This window comes from Haemaphysalis longicornis, unplaced genomic scaffold (genome assembly GCF_048455015.1).
Source record: "Haemaphysalis longicornis isolate Haplotype H1 unplaced genomic scaffold, Haemaphysalis longicornis Haplotype H1 scaffold_2, whole genome shotgun sequence".
Classification (NCBI taxonomy): domain Eukaryota; kingdom Metazoa; phylum Arthropoda; class Arachnida; order Ixodida; family Ixodidae; genus Haemaphysalis; species Haemaphysalis longicornis.
Genome location: NW_027526295.1, coordinates 105,414,115 through 105,436,076, shown reverse-complemented (window position 1 = coordinate 105,436,076; position 21,962 = coordinate 105,414,115). Strand labels below are relative to the sequence as shown.

Here is a 21,962-nt window from a genome sequence, read left to right as displayed (position 1 = left end):
AAGATGCTTCTTCGCACTGCTGAACGTCAACTATCGTCTTGCAAAACATTTTCCGCATCTTTTCTTGCGACACTGATTCCAGGTGCACAATAGGAGCAGCGTTGATGGAGACTTTCGCTGCAGGCACTCAGAAACACTGGCCTCTCTTCATTCAGGTGAAAAAACCCCAGCCAATTAACATGTTTTTGGGGAAACATGGAACTGAAAATGTGCATGGGTCAGTGGGGGCTCTTCGATTTGCAGGACTCCAGGCTTGGACTCACCATGGATGGTTTGCAAGTAGTCTGCACATTATGGGAATATACATCTCTGATTGCTTCCCGAAGAGTCCATGGTGAGTTCGAGACAGATAATCGAAGAGCCCCAGGGTGGGGACGAGAAGTTAGAAAAAGTTAGCGCAGCTTGCACCGCAAGGCTGGAGAAGCAGTAGAGCTGGCGGCCCCTTTCCCATCGTCGGAGACCCAGCTGTTTCCCCTCACATGGATTTCCGAACTTGCCGCTCAAAGGTCTCCACAACTTGCAGGCCTGGATAGTTTCGTTCGCAGCCTTTCACATCTCTCCCAAAGTAGACCATGCTAGCTCGTGCTAGAACCTGTGGCAATCAGCTTCGCGAAATTGGCGTCTGTAGCGCAAACTCGGCGTCTGTGCTCCCTCCCCACTTCAGGCGCGAACGCACATCAACTGGCGAGGAGAACAGCACGCGAGAGATCACGCCACAAACACTCAGCAGAGTGTTCTCGAAGGTCAAGCTGGCCGATGCTAGGTGCTCCTCACGAGGCACATGCTCATGTGTGCTTGGTATTTTTCCTTTGTATTTTTTTTTGCAAGCTCCTCACATGGCCACAAGCTTAGCCAATGTATTTTTCCTTTGTATTTTTTTTGCAAGCTCCTCACATGGCCACAAGCTTAGCCAATCCCGGGCGCTTCTCACGAGGCACACGCTCACGTGTGCTTTGGTATTCTATCTTGGTATTTTTTCATGGTAACGCTCGACGGTGGTACCAAAAGCTTAAAGGGACCCTGCAGCACTTACCATCGACCACTCGAAATGTATTTTTGGGGTAAAATCTATTGTCCCAGCAATCTCCTCCCCCAAGAATTATGAAAATTGGTTCACTATCACCGAAACTACGCGCGATGAGAAATCGCGCATAATTGCTTCCCCTCAACTCGACCGCAGACAACGTGACGAAAGGTGCGCGCTCTCTCCCGAAGAGGAGGGCAGCTCGCGGCATTCTTTTCGGCGGCCTTCGATATATCGCAGGCTGGGGAGTTTTCTCCTTTTCTCTGCAACGCAGACGGGTCTAGTTCCAGTCTGGTGCCACAAAAGAGCAGGCATGGCTGCCTGCTCGCAAGCACACGCTCAGGCTGGTAGGGCGTTTTTGAAGCAATAGACGTGTTGTCGAATGGTCTGGTTGAAAGGGGAGCATTCAGTTCGTCACTCAAACTCCACGCTCACTCAAAACACAAAAGAAACGCGAAAACTGTTTGTACAGGTTTAGGCATAGAACAGGTTGGCACACAGCGCCAACGACGGCGGATCGTCACAGGAAATTTGAGAAATAAGTTGCAAAGTTGACCAGTGACAGCCAATAGGACAGCCATGGCCGCAATGACGTCGTTTAGGCCATGCCAGGGGTGGATAATGAGGAAAATTGAATACAGCGTGGTTGGTTTTTCCGCGTCTTTCACAGCAATTTGAACGCCCACCGCTTCACGTGCACGTGTAATACTTGGCTCAGGTATTCCTGGCAGAGTAATCGAAACGTCGCGCAAGTTTACCTGCACTGCTCAAAGAGTGTTGCAGGGTCCCTTTAAACAGCTCTGCTGTTTAAAAAAAATGAACGTGCCTGTGACAATGTCAGTTAAACAACACATTTTCAGTTTACCCATGAAGATTTCACGTTCCAAGCAGTGCTTTAATGAACATTCCGAAACTGGTGCATTCTGGAAATTTTTAAACTACGCTACATCCAATAATACGACCTATGAAAGTCAACAGGCAAAACTTTAAACCAAGCTTACAGACAATGTGGTAATACGGTTGAAGTGGCCTTTGTCACACCAATGAACGACAGTAGCGTTCACTTGAAGACTATATTAGTGCACAAAACAGCTCCACTAATATCATCACTTTATTGTTGACAATTCAAAAACAACACCGTTTCACAACACCACTACACAATGCCAAACACACCCGTCTTTCACAAAGGCACACAACAACCACTTTGGTTTGTTCACACCAAGCGACACCATAAACGACACAAGAGCTCAGAAGTCGGAACAATGTTCAAAGTGAAAATGGCTAAACTAAAACCGGAGAATGGGTTAAATAGAACACTCGTGCCAGTTTATAAATGCATCGTGCATGTACAACTACTCTTCTACTACACAAAAGCACAAGAAGCGTGCCGGTCACACGCACCACGTGGCGTGAAAAATACACACTTTCTGTTTGTGGGAGAGATCAAGGTCGGCGCCAGCCCCAACATGTGCAGCCGTGAGGAGAAGGCTGCCAATTATATTATTGAGAATGCAGCTCACGAAGAGCTCCTTTACAACTGGAACTTCAAAAATTATCTGCAATCTCACTTCGAAGCTGCTGCAAAACAAACTTCTAAGTGCCTAAGCCACCGACTATTGAGAATGATTGTAATAAGTATCTGGAGAAGGCAGTATTTGGAATAGGAACACAACTAAGCTCACCAGTTATGTTTCCGCGTGAGGTGTTGCCTATCTACACAATCAAAATCAGATCTTTCAAACTCCTAAGTGATCACCCCCGCTCCTAGAGTATCGCTGACTGGCTGCTATCAGCTGTGCGAGCCCCTACGCCACCCAGTGTCCTGTCACATATAGTATTAAATATAAATAGTCTCATTTTGGGCCAGCGAACAGGGCAAGAGTGTAACAGAAGGCAGTGCTCATGCCAATGGCCGTAGACGTTGGTATCACAAAAAAGCCTGGAGTGCAGAAGACCTTGCAGTGAGCTCGGTTTTTTTCTGATTATCCCTGACTGTCCAAATAACTGTCCAAATAAATATGCGTCCATTGCAAGCCGTAGAAGCTCGTTTTTTTAAACATCTGCCTTAAAGACAGTCACAAAAGCTTGTGGACCACAAAAACAATGATAAGTAAATAAGTCTCTCTTTGGTGTGAAACATCAAAAAAGGAGAGGAAATGCAAGACAAATTTTGCCCCGTTTCTCCAGTTTCAACTTAAACGGCCTGCAAAACAAGGCTCGGAAAATTACAGAGATGAGCGGCAAAACAGGCACGTTTGTGGTGGCATTGCATTCGGAGACATTCAAACGCTTCTCTCCTGCAGCAAGTCCAAAATTTTCCACGAGTTCTTATTATCACATGCTGATTCTGTTACATGAAAGCACATAACTGTGCTATACGGGAGGCACTTCTCAGAATGCACTGCATTTAGGAGATGGCCACAAGAAACCGCCCTCACGGCAGTGAAGTTAAGAGCGCCCCGCAATACTGCTCTTTCCAAAGCACAGAAGAGTTCCCATCTGGCAGTATAGTTAACAGGCAGGCCTCATCGAAACGGTTTGCTATTACAGATAAGCTTCAACCACGGTGATAACAGAACATTATTATGCACCCCCCCACCTCCCCCTGCCCTCCAGCTTCAAATTTGTGCTTTGTTCGAATGCTCTGTGAAGCGACACGCCTTTTTTTTGAGAAGTAAAGGTCATTATCTAGCCGCCACATTGCAAAACTGAAAAAGAAGGAAAAAGACACAGGAACTATGCCTCCCCCTTCAGCTCTTCATTTGTGCTTTATTTGAGTGGACTCTGCACAATGCTTTTTAACCATAACTTAGGGCCATTAACGAGCCTGCAATTAATCATCTTTGGTTGCTAGCAAATGCACTTTTGCATTCAAGTGATGTCGGCAATCTAGTGATGCCCAGCGCTGCCTTCCTAGAGGTGTAACTCAGCAAACAAAAACATTTCAAACAAAACTGGCGCCCGAGTCCACTTGCACTACCTTCAGTTGCTTGCTAAGGTCCCGGAAACTCTTAAAGAAAAAAAAAAAGAACTACGCAACGAGCAATGCATGTGTGACAAGTTCGAACTTTGCAGTCGATGAAAACAGGGCGACATATCCTGCTCCACACCAAATGCATACATTCCAACACTGGTGTTTGCCACCAACATGTACAGAGAGCATTATACACACACACTCTGCAAAACAAGCTGGAGGCAAGGTCTCAGCGAGCAGACGGGCAGTTGCCCCAAGATCAAGCATGTTCCCCTCTCCGCACATTTTTGGTGAATAATAGGAGTGGCCACTGTTGCTTTGGAAAAAAAACTCGTGTGCGAATGGGCACAAAGCTACTAAGTACTGAACACAGTAGCTTTTCCAAGACTACAAAACTTCTGCAGCCGCGCCAGAGCCTCTAGTCAGCCATCCACCTAACTGCTGAGTGAAAGTTGAAAAAAAAAAAAAAAAAGGTTGAGCAAGCTTGTACGCAGCTCATGGTCCCAAAGTTCAAACTGTTCGAGGCGCAAGCGTCGGCTGTGTTCACACGTCCGCTGCAACCCATGCGATACCCCGCTGAATCTTCTTCAAGCAGCAAAGCAGAGCAGAAGAGCAGAGCAGAAAACAATGAGTGAACACATCAGGAGGGCGTGGCGAACGTTCAGGCATGGGCTTGCTGCAATCATTGAGACTCAAACGATGAGCCACCGTTCAAACTCGAAAGCAAGTACACAACAGCGACAACACCACAAAATCAGGCAACCGCAAAGCCGTACAGCATTGCAATACGCTCGCTAGAGATAGCACAGGTTACGGCTGGCCCTGACGTATTAACTCTCGCAAAGCAGCGGCGTGTGTTGGCTGAACACATCAGGCTGTTTAAAAAGTACAGAGATGTGCCTACAAAGCCACACTAGGTACATCTATCACGGGAGACAGCCTTTGAAACCTTAGCGGTTTTTAAAGAGAGAGTTTGTCAAAACGCACAGATGCAATGCTTTTGCACGTTTACGATGCTTTTACGATAAGAAAGCCACCAAGCTCAGGCAAGGCTGAAAGCACACTAATGACTCTACAAAAAGCAGCTTAGCTTCTCACAGCCCTTCAGGCATTAAATGCACGCTGTCTCTCTGCTTTGTAATCCCTTTACCACGATTGAGAATGCCTTCAAAGACACACAGACAGACGTTCAAATCACTGTCCACACTATGAATTTCCTAAATAAGAGCAACATGCCCCGTGTGGTTGACTTTTACTGGGTCTACTGCTCAGTTATTCATGTTACCGCGATTTGAATTGTCGCACACACAATTGTGTTATGAAAGCCAACTGCTCAGGAACTCCTGACTCTCTTTATCGCGTGACAGGCCTCGATGGACTGCCCAAGCTTAGTTTCGAGTGAACAACCTGCACACAGGCAAGAGAGAGAAATCACACCAAGGGATACTGTCAGCGCCCCACATTGCGCTTGTGCATGTGCGAACCAGAATTACGTGTTACAGTAAGGATTCCACTCGTGCAAAACTCTGGCACCACACACAAAATGCACTGCAGAGCAAAAAAAAAAAAAGAGAAAAACCAAGGTACCTCACAGCCCTTGAGGCAATCCGGATAAGAGTGGTGCCATTTAACAGGGAACATTGAAATTTACAAAAGCGTGCCGGTAAAATTTCAGCTTGGGCTTCTGGTTATCCTTAGCTAAAAAAAAAAAAGGTGGAGGAGAGAAATTAAACTTAACGTTACAATGCGCACCTCAAAACAGTCATCAATTCACTTCAAACTTCCCAATTAAGTGTTCAGCAGATACAACAACGCTCAAATCTACACTGCGTCTTTGTTATTCCCATTTCGTAACAGGAGTGGGTGTCGACTGGACATTTTAACTTCAGTAATATCGATCGGTTTGATTCACAGACCTAATTTTTTAAACAATTTCAAACTAACCATTTTGAGGTAGACTTTTTTTTTTGCCCTTTCTTTCTGGTATTCGGCATGGTGAAGTTGCCACCATTTTAGACATTTATAAACTATTACTCTCGTTGCGGACGCAACCGAGTTTCACTGCTAGCAATAGCTAGTTCCCAGCAACTCCAGTTGCGCTAAACGGACCCTCACATCAATGGTATGGCTGGGATGCATACACCACCATTCTTTTTACTGACCCTACCTGCCGAAGGAACCAAACGGTGGATGCTGCCACTGCAAAAGACCCAAATCATCGCCAGTAACCTTCGCCAGAGGCAGTTTACAACCAGCCACAACTGAGACATATTCGGCCACATTCATGTTTCTCTTTGTTACCACCTTAAAATCTCGCCATCTTAATCATGGCATTCTTCAAGCTACTGCTGCAATGCTGTTGGGTGACCTGAACAACACTGCTGTTCTCAAACAAGCTTCTTCCGCAGACTTTGCGAGAGCTTGACACTACGTCTACTGGGCCTTTTTCGAAACCTGTCTACGAACAGCCACAGCAACGATGAGAGCTTCCACTTCTGTTTTCTGCAGTACACCTTTCACACAGTGTTGCCAAAGTTAGACTTGCGCCGACGCTTGTTCTCAGGAGGGGGGGGAGGGGGGGGGGGTAAAGACAAAAAAAGGAAGCTATATGCGTAGCGACAAGACTGACCAGTTGTCGTCCGCGGAATCCATCTTCTGGTAGCTGCTGCACGAGGCAGCCGCGCGTCGTCCGGGCCCCGAGGCTTCGTCGCTCTCAGAGGAGGAGGGTTCCTCTTCGACATCGGCGTCCTCGTCACAGCTGGAGGTAGGGGAATGGCTGGCCGACGCTCCGGCCGGCGGGTCTTTGGCTCCCAGCTCGAGGCGCTCCAGCGTGACAGTGGGCACTCCCCGGCTGGACTTCACCCCGAGTAGCACCGACAGACTGCGAAGAGAGAGAGAGGGGGGGCACCATCCCTCACGTTCGTCAACAGCTCTTTTCTTCTTTTTTAAAGATCGTCTTTCTCGGGCTACTAAAATGCCAAAATTTTGGTCTGTCCGTCTGTCTGTGACTCGATTCAGCCACAAAGCCAAAGTGAAACAGAAGCTGCCCGAAGTGCCAGTGATCTCCCGAAGTGCCAGTGATCGCACTTTGCTTCTGGCCAGACTTCTACACCTGCCGTATTTTTATTACGGTTCATACTAGCCATTACCTAAAACGTAAGCTATGACTCGACAAACATGGTCTAGTAAGTGACCGTGCCACTTCTGTCAGTTGGTCAGTGATGTTTCAGACAAGTCCAGTGCGTCCGACAGCTGTGTTAGCGGTCAGTCGGCGAAGTGCCGCACCAACTGCTGCGGTGTTTACGTGTTCATAACTTTAATTGTTCAGAAGTCAGATTTCGCGCAACGAAAGACACGGGCCAGTGAAAATTCTGAAACGAATTCGGGACATCACAGCACGTGAAGTAGCAGAAGCCTTCTACATCAAGCAAAAGGGAGATAACTGCGTGAGCGCGCCATCCCTGCTAATCTATGCAAAAGAGTGTGCATTCCTTGATAACTTTCTTGGTGTTTGTTGATGTGTGCCTTCACCGAATGCCTGTTCGTTTTTTTAGCACACGTGTGATTGCGCCGAATGTATATAGTATGCATGCCGTCTTTTCAATAAAAATCCAGTTGCGAGTTAGCGCCCGTCCCATCCTTTCCACCGTGCGTCTTTCGTTGCGCTAAATCTTATTTCTGGCAATATGAACCAACTTGCCCAACAACGCGTCTTACTGATTTAATTGTTCACCCCATAGTTCTTACTGCTATAAGAAGAACGTGCCTTACATTTAAGTGCAAATAGCTCGCTTGGCAAGCTTATAAGCCCTGCCTAATTTGCGTTTGCTTTTTAAGTGCAAATAGCTCGCTTGGCAAGCTTATAAGCCCTGCCTAATTTGCGTTTGCTTTTGTCGGCCTCAGCCAATCGCACAGCAGCGCGGGCTTATGACGTCATAGGTTCTGTTGCGAAAAATCAGCTATAGGGTCGGTCACATGCCGATTCTTATTAATAAGCCAATCTTTTGAATTGACCAAACTTGTGTTTTGTCTGCATAGCCCCTTTTAAAGGGGCCCTAAGCAGTGTTCCAAAGGTTTCGATTTTACGTGTGCAATCGCTAGAGCCACTATCCACGGAACGGCCTGCCGCAAAAATTTTACGTGCGCAATTGCTCCAGCAATTGCACTAATTGCACTAGCAATTGCACTAACCGCGGAACGGCCTGCCGCAAAAGATTTACGTGTGCAATCGCTAGAGCACTATCTACGGAACGGCCTGCCGCAAAAATTTTACGTGCGCAATTGCTCCAGCAATTGCACTAACCACGGAAAGGCCTGCCGCAAAAATTTTGCGTGTGCAATCGCTGGAGCACTATCCGCGGAACGACCTGCCGCAAGAATGGTTTAAAAGCATCAAGTATTAGCCGAGTTATCATTCGAAAGGCCACTAATAAGGCCTGGAGTATTCATCCTTTCTTTGTGCCTCTAAAACATTGTGGATGCTACGAGATGGCCAGCTCCGAGAAAAACAAACCTAGAGATACCCGTTAAGGCGCCGCATTCTGAGGAATGCGCAGCCATTGGCTCTGCTCAACGGTACGTCGCGCTTTTTCTTCTTTAGCAGCCAACACGCACGCTCTGCCTACTGCCCGGCGCGGGGGCAGCCACCGCCAGTGGGCCCACTCGCACTGCTTGCCGTGCTTGCAGCGGCACATCAGTTTTGTGGTGGGGTTAGCGAGCGTTTGAACGCCAGGTAGAGCCGTCCCAAACACAACGTGCTCACTCACGACCATAACTGAAGATCTCCGCCAACGACTACCCGCTTGCTAACGTTTCTTACACACAGCATTGTCACGGCAAACAGGTCCATACAAGGCCTGGTCATGCAGAAAAGACTCAGCATCGCCGCAGTTACGGTCATTGCTTCACCAAGCCACATTGAGAACGATGACAACCACTAGCACTATCACCCACTTTCCCGCATTTGTAAACTGATTTTCAGCAACAGTTTGCCTCTGGTGGCTGGCGACAAGTTTTAGCTGCTGCAGTGAGTGCCGATTCGTGCGTACATTGCGTGCTGTGGTCACGCATGCAGCGGCATTTCAGCATGCAGAGACACTCCACGTTTTTCAGCGTTAACCACATGTTGTAACGACGCACTCCGTCTACAAATTCAACTAAGCTCGTGTGACGGATGGTGACGATTGACATTCGTCCCTACAAAGATACGCCATGCCGGAGTTCCGCTCGCCAGAATTGCCAAAACATGCACCGGCGGCTTCCCCCACAGTCGGGAACACTGACTGGCTGCAGCATTCAAGGGAACCCGCCAATAGCAGCACCGTAGTCGTCAGTGCCAGCTGCGTCAGGCTGTCAGAGCCGCAAATTTATGCAGTGTGGGCCAGAATGGAGACAAGGATTGACAGGTAAACGACCAAAGAAAGGAAGATCTTTTTTGCATGTTTGTGTGGACCCTGCTTTACGCAGCGGTGTAATATTCGGTACATGTTGTTGCGAACACATAATCTAACGTGACTGAAATCGCGACCTTTGAAAGCCTATTTATGGCCCCTTGAAGACTGGCACTGTGTTCCCCATCCTGCAAACATTTTCAACATACTTGTAATACCTTTTCCCTGTAACAATTTCACAGTGAGGCTGTGAGCCTCTTATTGGGCAGGGTTTTTTCATGGGTCTCCGTGTGGTTTAAAAAGAAGGAGGAAACGAAGAGGACGAATGCAACACTGCTGCGCATGCGCCACCCCAAAGAGCCAGAAAACAAAATGAAAAAAAAAAATAATAATAAAGAGCAAGAAAAAGAATGCACACAAAACGGCTGCTCACGCAACACCTCCCAATCGGCCTGCTGCGAGACCACCCCCATGACCGCCTTGCAGACATCTGAAACAAGCAAGGGCTCCCGATGAATCCTCCCACATCCCCACATCACAGAAGCCAAGTACAAACGAAATGCAAGACTAGAGTGCAATGCGCGCCACAAGCCATGCATCAGTGCCAAAGGACACAGGTATCAAGCTAAGATGATGCAAAGCTTCAACCGAGCCAGCGCGAACTTCGAAGCACTAATTTCTGGACAATAAATTCCCGCACGTGCGCAACACACGTGCTCGTTTGTGAAACGCATGGCTGGTCAAAGATCATGAGTTGTAAAGATGCGCAAAAGGAGGCGACATTGCAGGCACCGTGCGCGTGTTTCAACACGCAATTAATGTACCCACAACAGCCAAGAGAACCTGCATAGATTTGGTGTTTGCCGTGGCACAGGTTGTGGACGAGCCGATCAGAGCGTACCACGCTAATCGCAACTCAATTCTCATTACAGTTTGGTCAAAATAAAGCACTTGCAATGTGCACTTGTGTAAGTCGACCCGCCGCGGTGGTTCAGTGGCTAAGGCATTGTGCTGCTGAGTACGAGGATGCGGGTTCGATTCCCAGCCCCGGCGGCCGCTTTTCTGATGGAGGTGAAAAGCGAAAACGCCCGTGTGTATGAGATTTCGGCGGTTGGTAAAGATCCCCAGGCGGTCAAAATTAATCCGGGGCCTTCGACTACGCCGCGCCTCATCGCTGGCGTTGCGTCGGCATGTTAAACCCTACAATCAATCAATCAATCAGTCAATCAATCAATCAATCAATCAATCACTTGTTCAAGTCAGCTAATGTTACCAAGTTCTTGCTTTTGTTAACCCAGCAGCTTTGCTGGCAATCCACTACTGTAAATCAGGACGGTTCCCCAATTTTCTTAAAAAGTTTGCACAAAACATCTAAGCCAAAATTGAACATCCACAAGAAATGTCAAATGGGTAAAAGTGAGTTTTAAAAGGGACACTAGAGCTTCAAAACTTACTCGTTTTAATTGAAAGATCATACATTTCGTAGCTCTCTCGGCTTTTGTCCAACAACGAACAATGCCTTGTGTGGTGAGAAATGCGTTAAAGCTGGCATTTTTCCCCGCCCTTTCCCTTTCATTTTTTTCATGGTTGAAGAGCCTGACACAAAGTGCCCAGAGCAAGCCAGGGCCCCATTTTTCAATTTTACGCTATCGTCGTCAGCTTGCCAAGTACTTGTTCTCACTGACTTTCACTTTCGTCGCAAAGACTAAAGGCCAATCAGAAAGGGGCAGTTTTTTTGGCACCATCTTGGAATTGCAGTGGCCGCCACCACCTCTGCGCTGCCACAAGCAAAGTTTACCCAGAGGGTGCTGCCATCTAGGAGCAGGCGTAGAAAATGCACGTGCAATTGCTCAATGTAGTTGCTGGCCTTCCTGTGCAAAGACAACCGTGCAGTATGCTTGTGTTAAGGCCCGTTCACAGTTGCGACTGGAACGACCAAAAGCGACACGTGCGACGCGCTTTCTGTTGCTCTCATTATGCGACAAGAGCCATTGGTCTCGGCCAATTCTTGTCACTACCGTTGCATAGTTGTTCTCAATGCAGAAGGAGGCAAGAGCAACGAGCAATCGCCATCGCTCGTGTTGCGTGCAAATGTGAACCCCAAGTGTGGTGGTCGCATCACTCGCTTTCGTTGCTCCTGTCGCAACTGCGAATGGACCTTCAGGCTAGGAGTTCTAAACAGAAGCATTGAAACGAAACATACCTCACCCACATGGCAAGGAGCATATCTGATCTGGAAGATGACCAGCGCTTTGTCATCGTCAAATTGCAAACAAAATGTGCGTAAAACCTTACTTCGGCTACAAAGGGAGGGATATTATCAGCACTTCGCTAATCTCAAATAAAGCTGCCAACTGTGCGCTGGTTTTCATGCGCAAATTCAAAGTGGCGAACACTTAACCGATGCACGGGGCGAACGCATAAAATACTTAGAGGTGTGAACTGCAGGCTGAAAAAGACCGGGTACTGGGTTCTGTGCGCCGCGGAAACCACGCGTGCCCGCTTGCCCTGTTTAGCAATGTCGTCTGGCCTAGCAGCCAGCCCAATGCCGGTGACAGGGCTGACACGATCGCAGAGTGCATGGGCCCTTGCATTCTGGAAATGCACCCTCCGCCGTCGGCAGATGATGCTGCACACAGTGCACTGGCCTTCTCTAGTGACCTCCTGCTACTGCCAGCACCCCCCTCCCTTCTTGAGACCCTTCTCTCCCTACCGAAACGTTGAGCGTGAGTGGGATTCATGCCCTGGGGGCTTTTTCTGCTATGGCAAGGGACCAAGAGCTGATATGTTCCTCAACCCTGAGATGAGGCGAGAGACCTTATAAGGGGCAGACTGAATCTGAGGTGCCGTAGGTGAGCACTTATAATGAGGCAGAAACTTGGAGGATCACTAAAAGGGTTCAGCTTAAATTGAGGACGAGTCAGCGATCAATGGAACGGAAGATGATAGCTGTAACGTTAAGGGACAAGAAGAGAGCGGAGTGGGTCAGGGAACAAACGCGTGTTAAGGACATACTAGTAGAAATTTACGATGAAGAAATGGGTGTGGGCCGGGCATGTCATGCGAAGGCAAGATAACCGTTGATCACCAAGGGCAACAGAGTGGATCCCTAGAAAAGGCAAGCGTGGCAGGGGACGGCAGGAAGTTAGGTGGGCAGATGAGATCAAGAAGTTTGCGGGGATAAATTGGTCGCAGTTAGCGCAGGACCGGGATAATTGAAGGTCTATGGGAGAGGCCCTTGCCCTGCAGTGGGGGTGGATAGGCTGATGATGATGACGATGATGAATCTGAGGCCACGGACGGCTAGCAAGCTTGTAGAAACATTGTCTCCTGCCAAAGTTCGCAAAGCCACTCCAGCAAGTGTTATACCTTTTGACCCAGCTAAAGTGTTGTATGTTGACTTCGCCTGTATCTTAGCACATTCTTCGCACTTTCTCGGGGATCATGTTGGTTTATATGACAAAAATTCAGGTGCTTTCAAGGGCTTTCAAATTTGTGTGGAGTTTGAAGCCCTACATTATCTGTTATAAATTTAAATAAGAATAATGTTCAGGGCAAAGTTAACGCTGAAAATGAAAGTTTAAAATGTGAATTCTGCTAAAGCTCACGTTTTAACAGTAAGAATTGCCTTCAGACAAATCGCCATGTCAAAACGATGGGTGCAGCGACATTTCCTTCTATGACGATTCCTCACAATCGTTGGTTAGTTACATGAACAGTCATTTTCAGTGTGCTACAAAACGCAACGTTTTTAACAGTAAAAAAATATAAACCAAACAACAAACACTGAGTCTTTAAGTAGCCTTGTGTTGCTTTTACGCTTATTAAAACGAAAATTTAAAGGGTTTTCACGACACTGAAGAAAATCCCAGGTGTTTCAAGGCCTTGAAAACAAACTTTACTAATTGAAAGGTTTTCAAGGCCGCACATAAACACAGTATGTATAAACAGCCACCACACCCAGCAAGGCTGCTGTTCTTTGTAATAGACTTGGTACAAATGTGGAGCGGTTGGGTCAACCAGAAGAATGACGTTGGTTTCTGCTTTCCTGAGGTCCAAACAGACATGGCGCAGTCAAAGTGCATAAAAACAGCGCCACTGCGACAATTAGGGTTGCCACCTGCCACGTTTTTGACCACCCCGATCAGTTTTTCAGACAGCGGGCCGGTTGCCGGTCCATATCAGGGCGGTGCAACAGCCCAAATAGTATTTGGAGCAATTTTTAGAGCAGGAAAATTTTGGTTTCGGGGCAGGGACATCCAAATTTGGAGCATGTTACGGAAAATAGATACCATAATTTTGGAGCACCAAATTCCAAATTTGGAGCATTAATGTGAAAGATGTGCAAACAATTTAAAGTCTGTGCAGACACGCTCCAACTTCAGTGGACAAGGTCCTGCAAAAGCGCCCAACGAATTGTGCAGAAAGCCAGGAGGTGTGGTTCATGTGTGGCAACCCTGCACAGCAGGTACATCCAAGTGTCTAAAGTATTTACAATATCACGCAAAGAATGAAAAAGAGGATGGTATAATAACTAGAAACAATATTTTTATTTGTGCTCCAAAGTGCCCTTATAAACGACCAGCCCTAACCTAATTGTATACCAAATAGCTCGCCCACCTAAGCAGCATAAGGCTACACTAGATAGTATAAGCAAGACGAAGCTGTTACCAAAAGTTAACTAGCAGCAGATACGAGTAGGGCAGACGTCATTGGTATGACATAAATGCTTTGAGTCTGACATTTTAGAGTTCGCCAAGTTATTGAAGTGTCTGCTCAAGGGTTCCGATCACCTGCTAGTTTTGTGCAGTGTGTCGCCCACTAAGCTTACGCCATCCCCGCCGGGGCGCTTTCTGTATGTACCGATTAGTGCGTTTGTGTGGGAAAATTATTTGCCACCGCTCCGCTCGCGACCGCGTGCATGTACATGGCTAACGGCTTTCGTTACCGCAAGCGACAAGCACTCCGCGCCTCCACGGTGAACTCGGCGGTCATGCGCAAGGAGGCAGCAGCAAATGCCACATTGGGGTTTTCGCATATTAAACACGTGCACTTTGTTTAGAGCAGCAAAATCAGCGCTATGCCACAGGCACTTCTGAGCAAACCACTGAAGATGCTTATTGAGATTAGGTTCTCAGAGATAAGCAGCTTTATGCTGTGCTTGTTGGTGCCCGCTATCATGCCTTTGCCATTTCACACTCACGCTCAAGTCAAAATCATCAGTCGACCAGCCTCTGTGTTTCAGCAATTAGTACGCAAAACAGGTACACAGTAACGACATTTTGTGCGAGTGAGCTCTGCTTTTAATAAGAGGCAGTGCATTGAACAGCACTCCACCACACAGTGCAATGCCGTCCAAATGGAGAATGTCTTCATCAGATACACTGACAGCCCGCCCAAGCACTTGTCTGCGCTGAAGTTCCTTCAAACGCTTTGGAACGACCAGTTTCAGCTTAGGTATAGTGAACCAGCAGATGCATAGGCTATGGACTACATACATGGAGGAAACAAAGCTTTTCTTTCTCGGTGACTGCTTATGAACGGCTGTCTGCACGAATGGATTGGATTGAATGATGTACAAGTGTCAGGTTGACAACAGGTCCTTCATTCTTTTTTGAAGTTAGCGACACAAAAATTTTGCACCTAGGCCGTTTCAAGGAACGCAGCCCGAGAGCCAATCATGCTTTAGAAGAAGCTTGCTTCGTTTCACAGCCTTTCTTTTTCTGTCGTTTGTGTGTTTAAGACGAGCGTTTATCTGACATAGCGTTACCAACATCTTCATCCCCTCCCTGCAAAAGAACAGCACTTGAGCTGCTTGGAAAATATTGTTGTCAACTTCGCCTTTTTTGCCACGGGAACTGACCTAAGCGTCGAAATACTTGCCTTTGAGGCTGCTCTGGAGCAGCCTGGCACAGGAAGACGGAATTGTAACAGAAGCTGTATCAGAGCAGTATCAGCAGCTGTCTCACCCCTGCTGGAAGAACAAAGGCCTCGACACCGGTATTCTAACAATAAAAAGACTCCTGCCGCTCTTGAACACACTACCTGTGCACTCGTGCAGCTTGCTAGTACGGTTTCGATCGAAGAGCTTGGAATGACCTATGCTGCCTGGGGGAAAATACAAATTGACTGAGTAGTATGACGGGTGTGGTTTATGAAGTATAGACACTTGGCAGGTGATCAAGTGATCCCGTTTTAATCAGGCAAATTTGTGAACTGGAAAAACGGGCTATGCCTGCAGAGCGACCTGCCGATTACCACCAGTGCGGAGCACTGGGAATGGGTTCCGAAGCAGGCAAGGGGCACAACATCCTAGCTGCAACGTAGTTGTGAGAAATGAATCGATATAGAAGATGCAAGATGTCTTTCAATACTAGTCTAGATCACAGGATACGCATTGTACGCAACCCTAAAAAAAGTTGAATTGTGCGAAATTCAGGAATGTTCAAAGTGCGAATAAGACATTCAGAGTGTTGGCAGCCTACAAGCACTAGAATTTCGCGAAGCAGTTGGGTTGGGGGGGGGGGGGGGGGGGGAGGGGGGGATTGTTTATCCATTGATGGTTGTGCTCATTAACTGTTCTTACAGTTACATTGTTGCAAAGCAGCTTGTTACGCAGCCAGAACTGGTACTAATGTGCCAGCGGCTCCCAGTCGCTGAAGCTGACATTGCCATTGTTGGCCAATGAACAGCCTGCTAGAATGGTCCCACCAGCAAAGCTGTGCTGAAACATATCCAGTGGTGCAGCCCGAATGTTTTACAAAAGAACTTCCGTGAAAGGTACCGTATTTACACGATTGTAAGACGACCCTTTTTTTCAAATTTGACAATCCAATGTTGGGGGGTCGTCTTAGAATCGAAATCGAACCATGTACCGCTTGCAACGACAAGAGAGACAAGAAATCAGGGGTGCTTCGAGGTGTGAACGGCTTTGCACGCTCATTTCCATGGTTACGGTAACCATTTCATACATTCTGACGTCAATAAAAATGATGCACCTTTTGTAAGTTGGACCTAGAGCGACTAAACTCCCACTATCGCGTTCGGAAGTGTACTAAGCAACGTGATATGATAGTGGCTACGTTTGCACCGTGCATTGAATAAAGGGATTCGCTAATACTCATTTTGTTTGTTAGAGACCCCGACGATAAAGCCGGTCGTGTTAGAGACGAACAAAATGCTTCGTGAAAGCGAGTAACGCGCTCATAGAAATTGCGAGCGGCTGCTTCCGTCAGCCGCCATGTTGTTTTAATCACGATCGCGCGTGGCTGCTGCCGGTTGCTTCGATTGTCATCTCGAATAGTTTCCCACTTAACCCAAATCGCATAGTTTTCCGCGTGCTTATACAAAAGCTTTTCTTTTTTTAGCATCTACTGCGCGCATTACGAGTGCCTTTATGACGAGCGCACGGCTCTTGAGGGAGCACCGATAATCGATGGAAGAGCCGCCGTAGGGGGGTATTGGTAGTTGATGGAAGAGCTTCTCTTTGTGATACAATTTTCTAAGCGGGAGCGTCATTTCGTCAGGAAGCCGCGAACTTACGCCACGCGGGCGTGTGAGGAGAGCCTCCCTGGCTACTGTGTGCGGGTGGGTCCTCTCCGCATGGGCGGCCGTACCATGCGATGCCGTGGTGCGGTCGTTCGCGAAGTGTGGACTCACACTTGGCGACGACGTGCTGTGGGACTGCAGCAGCACCAGCGAGGACGACTCCAGCGACGATGAGTAATCCTCCGCAACCACGTGAATAAATTTCCCTTGTGTAAAATGCGCAAGTTTTTTTTTTATATTTTTATTATTTTTTTTTTTTTTTGAGATGCGATTTTGGGGGGGTCGTCTTACAATCGTGTAAATACGGTAACTAAGAACCTGCCCATGCTGTAGCCTAGTAAAAAAAATGAAGAAAGCTCACTCCAACGCTTATGACTTGAAGATGGCAAAACTGCACGCAACCTTCACGACCATCACGACGGTTTAAGTCCACGATTGTAGCCGATTTGCTTTTTCTTCGTTGCCCCAACGACCTTTACTCCTTCATTGTGGCTATAAGTGTGAGCTCCTTTCATTTTTTTTTGGAGGTGATAATCACTGCACATCAGCTAAGAGGGGCACACACCGCGACGTGTATTGCTCGTTCCGAGCAAATGTCGCCACGATTACTCCAAAACCTGAAGTTTTTTTGGGGGGAGGGACCAATCTCGGCCAACGTGCACCAGGGATGCTGGGCGGTCCCCGTGAGGCACGTATACACGAGCGCTCTGCATTTTCTAGTTCTTTTTAACTGCCAAGAAGTCGCTGCGAGGAACGCGCTCACATGCACGTGCTCACGAGCGCTTGGCATTTTCTTGGCATTTTTAACTGCAGACACAAAAAATTGCAATTTGCTAAGCAGCTTTGCTGTTAAAAAGTAGAGGGGGGAACCCCAATTCTCCAGAACAAGTAGGCGTATTGCCCCTGGTATAGCGTGAAACTCAGTTGTGCAAGGAAATTTTTGCTTCTATGATGTTCCTGGGGCGGTATTCTCGTAACTGTCCCTTTTGAAAACGTCCCTTTTGCGTCCCTTTCATCGTGACGTACTTCCGGTTAAGAGGTGGACGTTGGCAGCATGAAGGAAGGTTGGCAGCAGGTTTGCCGCGCTTGCGTTACGTCACTTCCGGTTGTTGGCTTTTAGCCAATCAGGACTCGCCAAAAGGGACACTTTTGAAAGGGACGCAAAAGGGACAAAACTCCAGAATACCGCCCCTGGAGTCAAATTTCTCCTAAAGTACATGCATGCTCACCGCAAAAATAAATAAATAAATAAAGCGTGTTCAGCACTGTACATTTGAGCGACAGGTTCTCTTCAATAGAGTTCTGCACTCCAACCAATAGGCCCTCTCGTATGATGCCATAACAGGGCCAGGCCGAGAAAATACAAATTTGTTTTATTCAAAAGATTCGGTGTTTTATAGTGCCCCCAGTGCTTGTATGGCAGCAAACGATGTTAATCAATTTAAGTTAAAATTTAGATTTTTCCCACCATATTGTGCGTTTTGTGACGTCTGCGATGACGTAACTGGGACAGGTCTTCAACTTAACATTAGTACGCAGCAGACTACAGAACACCGTTGTAACTGTTTAGTCTTTCTAGATGGCACCAGCATACTGCGCGAGACCGCTGTCTGCCTTTGCTTTGTTTCTGACCAGATTTGCACCTGGCTTCTTTTTGTTACGGTAGGTAGTAATAGTTTTGTGAAACATGGGGTATGTTCCACAAACAGGGTCACGGTAAGACGATGTCGCTAACACTAATTGGGCTGTGTCGAGTGAGACAACCCTAAAGTGCCTGAGCGCTGTGCAGCTAAACAAGCATGGTGTGTTCAGTACAACAGCAGTATGCAGTTGTGCTTCCATGTTTACTTCGAAGCACAAGTGCATACTGCTGTTGGTACTGTGCGCACTATGCTTGTTTAGCTGCCCAGCAGCTAAACAAGCATAGCACTTTTACTTTTGTAAAAGTACATGCACGTGTACTTTTGTAACTTCCACTGTTTACCCCACCATTCTTATGAATATGCATTAAGCGAAAATGGCTCTTTCTGGAAGCTTATAAGCTCTGCCTAACTTGTGTTTGCTTTCGCCGGCCTCAGCCAATCACACAGCTGTGCATATTATGACATAGGTTCCAGTGCGGGAAATGAGCTAGTGGGTCGCACGGCCATTCTCTCTCTCTTTTTTTGTTTTTCAATTATATAGCCTATTTGAGTGACGTCTGCGTCAAAAGTAGTGTCCGTGTAATTCTATCGAAACTGTCTTTCGAATGAAACAAACTTGCATTCTGTCTGCAATGCCCCTTTAAAAGTCCAGAAAAAAGTTGCTCAAGAAACGAGTAGCGTCCGATGCTGATGACCCCTTACTTCTCTTTGGCGGCGCTTGACTTGGTCTTGAGGATGGGGGTGACGGACTCGTGCTGCAGCCGGGTCCACAGCTGCCGCCGTGCTGACAGGCCCCCACTGCCGGCGCTGTTGAAACGGACCCGCTTGGTGGGAGTGCCCGCGCTGGTGGTGCTGCAGGGCCTGCGCAAGGAAACAGGGAACGGGTCACTCGCGGTCGCTTACCTTCACAGAAAAAAGGCCACAATTGCTTCACCGTGAGACGGCATTTATGTCGCAATATAATGTGAGGAGTATGGGGAGAACGGACATACTGCATAGGAGTGGCAGGGGATAGTATAGGGAGGGGCAGGCGTTGATAGCATGGAATGTCATCTTGGTAGTACAGTCTATGCTCGTTACAGCGGATCCGGCAACAGACCATTTCTGTTGGTTTGTCTGGTCCCCATGCATTTAAACGGAGTCCGCTCCGCTCACAACGGACCCGGCTAGAGCAGACTATCAGCTACAACAGACTAAATTTTGGGCGAAAATTGTTTCGACTGAAAGTTTATAGCGGACTTCCGCGATGCCGGCACCCGATGTGCTTTTTCTTTGTTTATTTGTGCAAGAAAAATTATGCCTGGCAACATTGCTGGCAGCCAGGTCATTCGTGCAGCCAAGCCAAGCCAGTGGCTTTTTTTGTGCGACTACAGTGGCTAGCATAGGAAAGTGTGATTAGCGGCATGCAGCGCCTATGAGGCGCTTTGAAGCCGCCGATAGGGATCCGCGAGGGGGCGCGCACGATCGTTGACACGTCGCCTGGTGAGGCGCGCGCGGATCGTCTGCAATGCGATTGCTGCTTTGACCACAGAGAAGCACCGCTTGTTTCCTGTGCCGTAGCAGGTTTAACTGCCGCCAAAGCAGAGCCACAATTTTGTGCCGGGCCGCTCTGCGGTGTACAAGCCCTGCAAAAAGAAACTGCCATTTGGCGTTCCGAAGAACACGCGTCTATATTGGCGCAGTGGCGATGACGAGCAATACCACGTACTGAGAAGCGGCTCAAGGAAAACACCGCTATGTGCGAGCTACACTTCGACGTAAGGTAAATCTCCCGGCACACTGAACATACCGTGAACGGAGAAGTTGCCTCAATCTACAGGGGCAGGCCTCGGTTGCCCCCGGAAGCTGTGCCCACGCAATTTCCCAATCTCCCGAAGTACCAGCCGAAACAACTTCCCCGAGCAGGAAGTGTCAAGCGAGAAGCACACCCGCGGCCCCACCCAGCAATAAAAACGCTAAGGATGGTGACTCCTCTGTGAGTGCAGAGTTTGAAGAACTCCATGCTCCTTTTCTGTGAAGAACTTGACCTTCGGCAACATGGGGAAAACCACACGCTGGTGGAGTGTTTCGCCTTTCACAGTGGCTTACAGCGCGTGTCGCATTGCGCAGGATAAAGCCAAAGCCCGTACACGTACTCTTCCAGACATTGGAAGCATTTACGAAACAACTGACATACTGAAGAAGTCTGCCACTCTCCCCGTCCATGGTTATCAAATTTCTTTTGGTCCTCTAACTGCACTTTATTTACACAAAGGCATTGAAAAAGGAGAAGGCATGCCTTGTCATGAAAGGAAGAAGCACTTAAAGCTCAATTGCCTCACGTAACAGCAAAATCGAAGGTCGAAAACACTTTTCCGAAGACAATTCGAGAAAAAATGCTTGAATTTGTTCACACACACAAAAAAAGAACTAGCAGCGAAAGGCAAGGCCCATTGAGCAAAGAAAGTTGATGGCTCTGAGACATTGCAATTTTAAACGAATCATGCGAAATTCATCAAAAGTGAGCAGGTTTTGTTTGTTTGTAACGAGCACGCCGAAAATAAAATGCATATTTACCAGTTACCAGTGCACAATTATCTGCTTTGTGTTTCATAAGTGTCCGAGCCAACCGGCTATATTCGGCTGTCAAAGCGCGTCCAGTCAGTTGTAAACTTCGATTGTAGTAGTTCTTAAAAAAACGACATTCATTGCATCTCAATTTGCGCGAGCACGTTGAAAAGCTCGCAAAGAGGCTTTCTCGATGTGGTGCTGCGCGCGAATACATTCGTACTCCATATTCCGCCGCCGTCGCAATGAACGTGTAAGCGTGTGACAGCGCCACCTGGAATTTCCTCCAAAAGCGGCACGCGGGAGTGGGCACGGTCATCACACTTTCCTATTCTAGCCACTGTAGTGCGACTAGCAGCATGAGCGGCAGGGTAGCTGATTTCACTGTCGGATAAATTAAGCGTAATTAACGCTGTTGAACATGGGGAAAAACAGGTCAACATCGCCAGAAGTACAGGCCTGTCTAAGCAGACAGTCCGCTCTACCGTCAAGAACAAGGCCGCTGTTGATAAACGCGACTCCGGTGAGATTGAAAACAGGGCTATCGAATACTCGAAGTGGTGCACTCGGAGGAGAGTATGCCCTCGTCAGTTTTTTTATGTAATAAAAAACTCGTGTTCAGTGAAGTTCAGCTTTTATTGCTCCCACGCATGCATCGTTCTCATTCCGTTCGGTGAAAAAGGTAAGAAATGCCTCAAGTAGGGGGGTTGTTCCCCATCCATCGTGTGCAATCTGCCAGTAACCGTGCGCAGTCCAACTGGTCTAACTTTCGATTTTACAGCTGACCGTCATCAGATTATTTCATTACAGCTGTTTCAATGACCAGACTAAAATCG

At 47.6% G+C, this 21,962-nt stretch overlaps 1 protein-coding gene across 3 annotated transcripts in view; it reads right to left on the bottom strand.

Moving 5' to 3' along the window:
• LOC144169093 (DNA (cytosine-5)-methyltransferase PliMCI-like) overlaps positions 1–21,962 on the bottom strand; it is a 150,967-nt gene that overhangs the window by 114,303 nt on the left and 14,702 nt on the right. For all 3 annotated transcript variants that reach the window (XM_077698103.1, XM_077698104.1, XM_077698102.1), the window contains 2 exons: positions 19,282–19,440; positions 6,628–6,879 (listed from right to left, as the gene is read on the bottom strand). In XM_077698103.1, the coding sequence (XP_077554229.1) occupies positions 6,628–6,879; positions 19,282–19,440 (411 nt within the window). The remainder of the gene's footprint in view (positions 1–6,627; positions 6,880–19,281; positions 19,441–21,962) is intronic.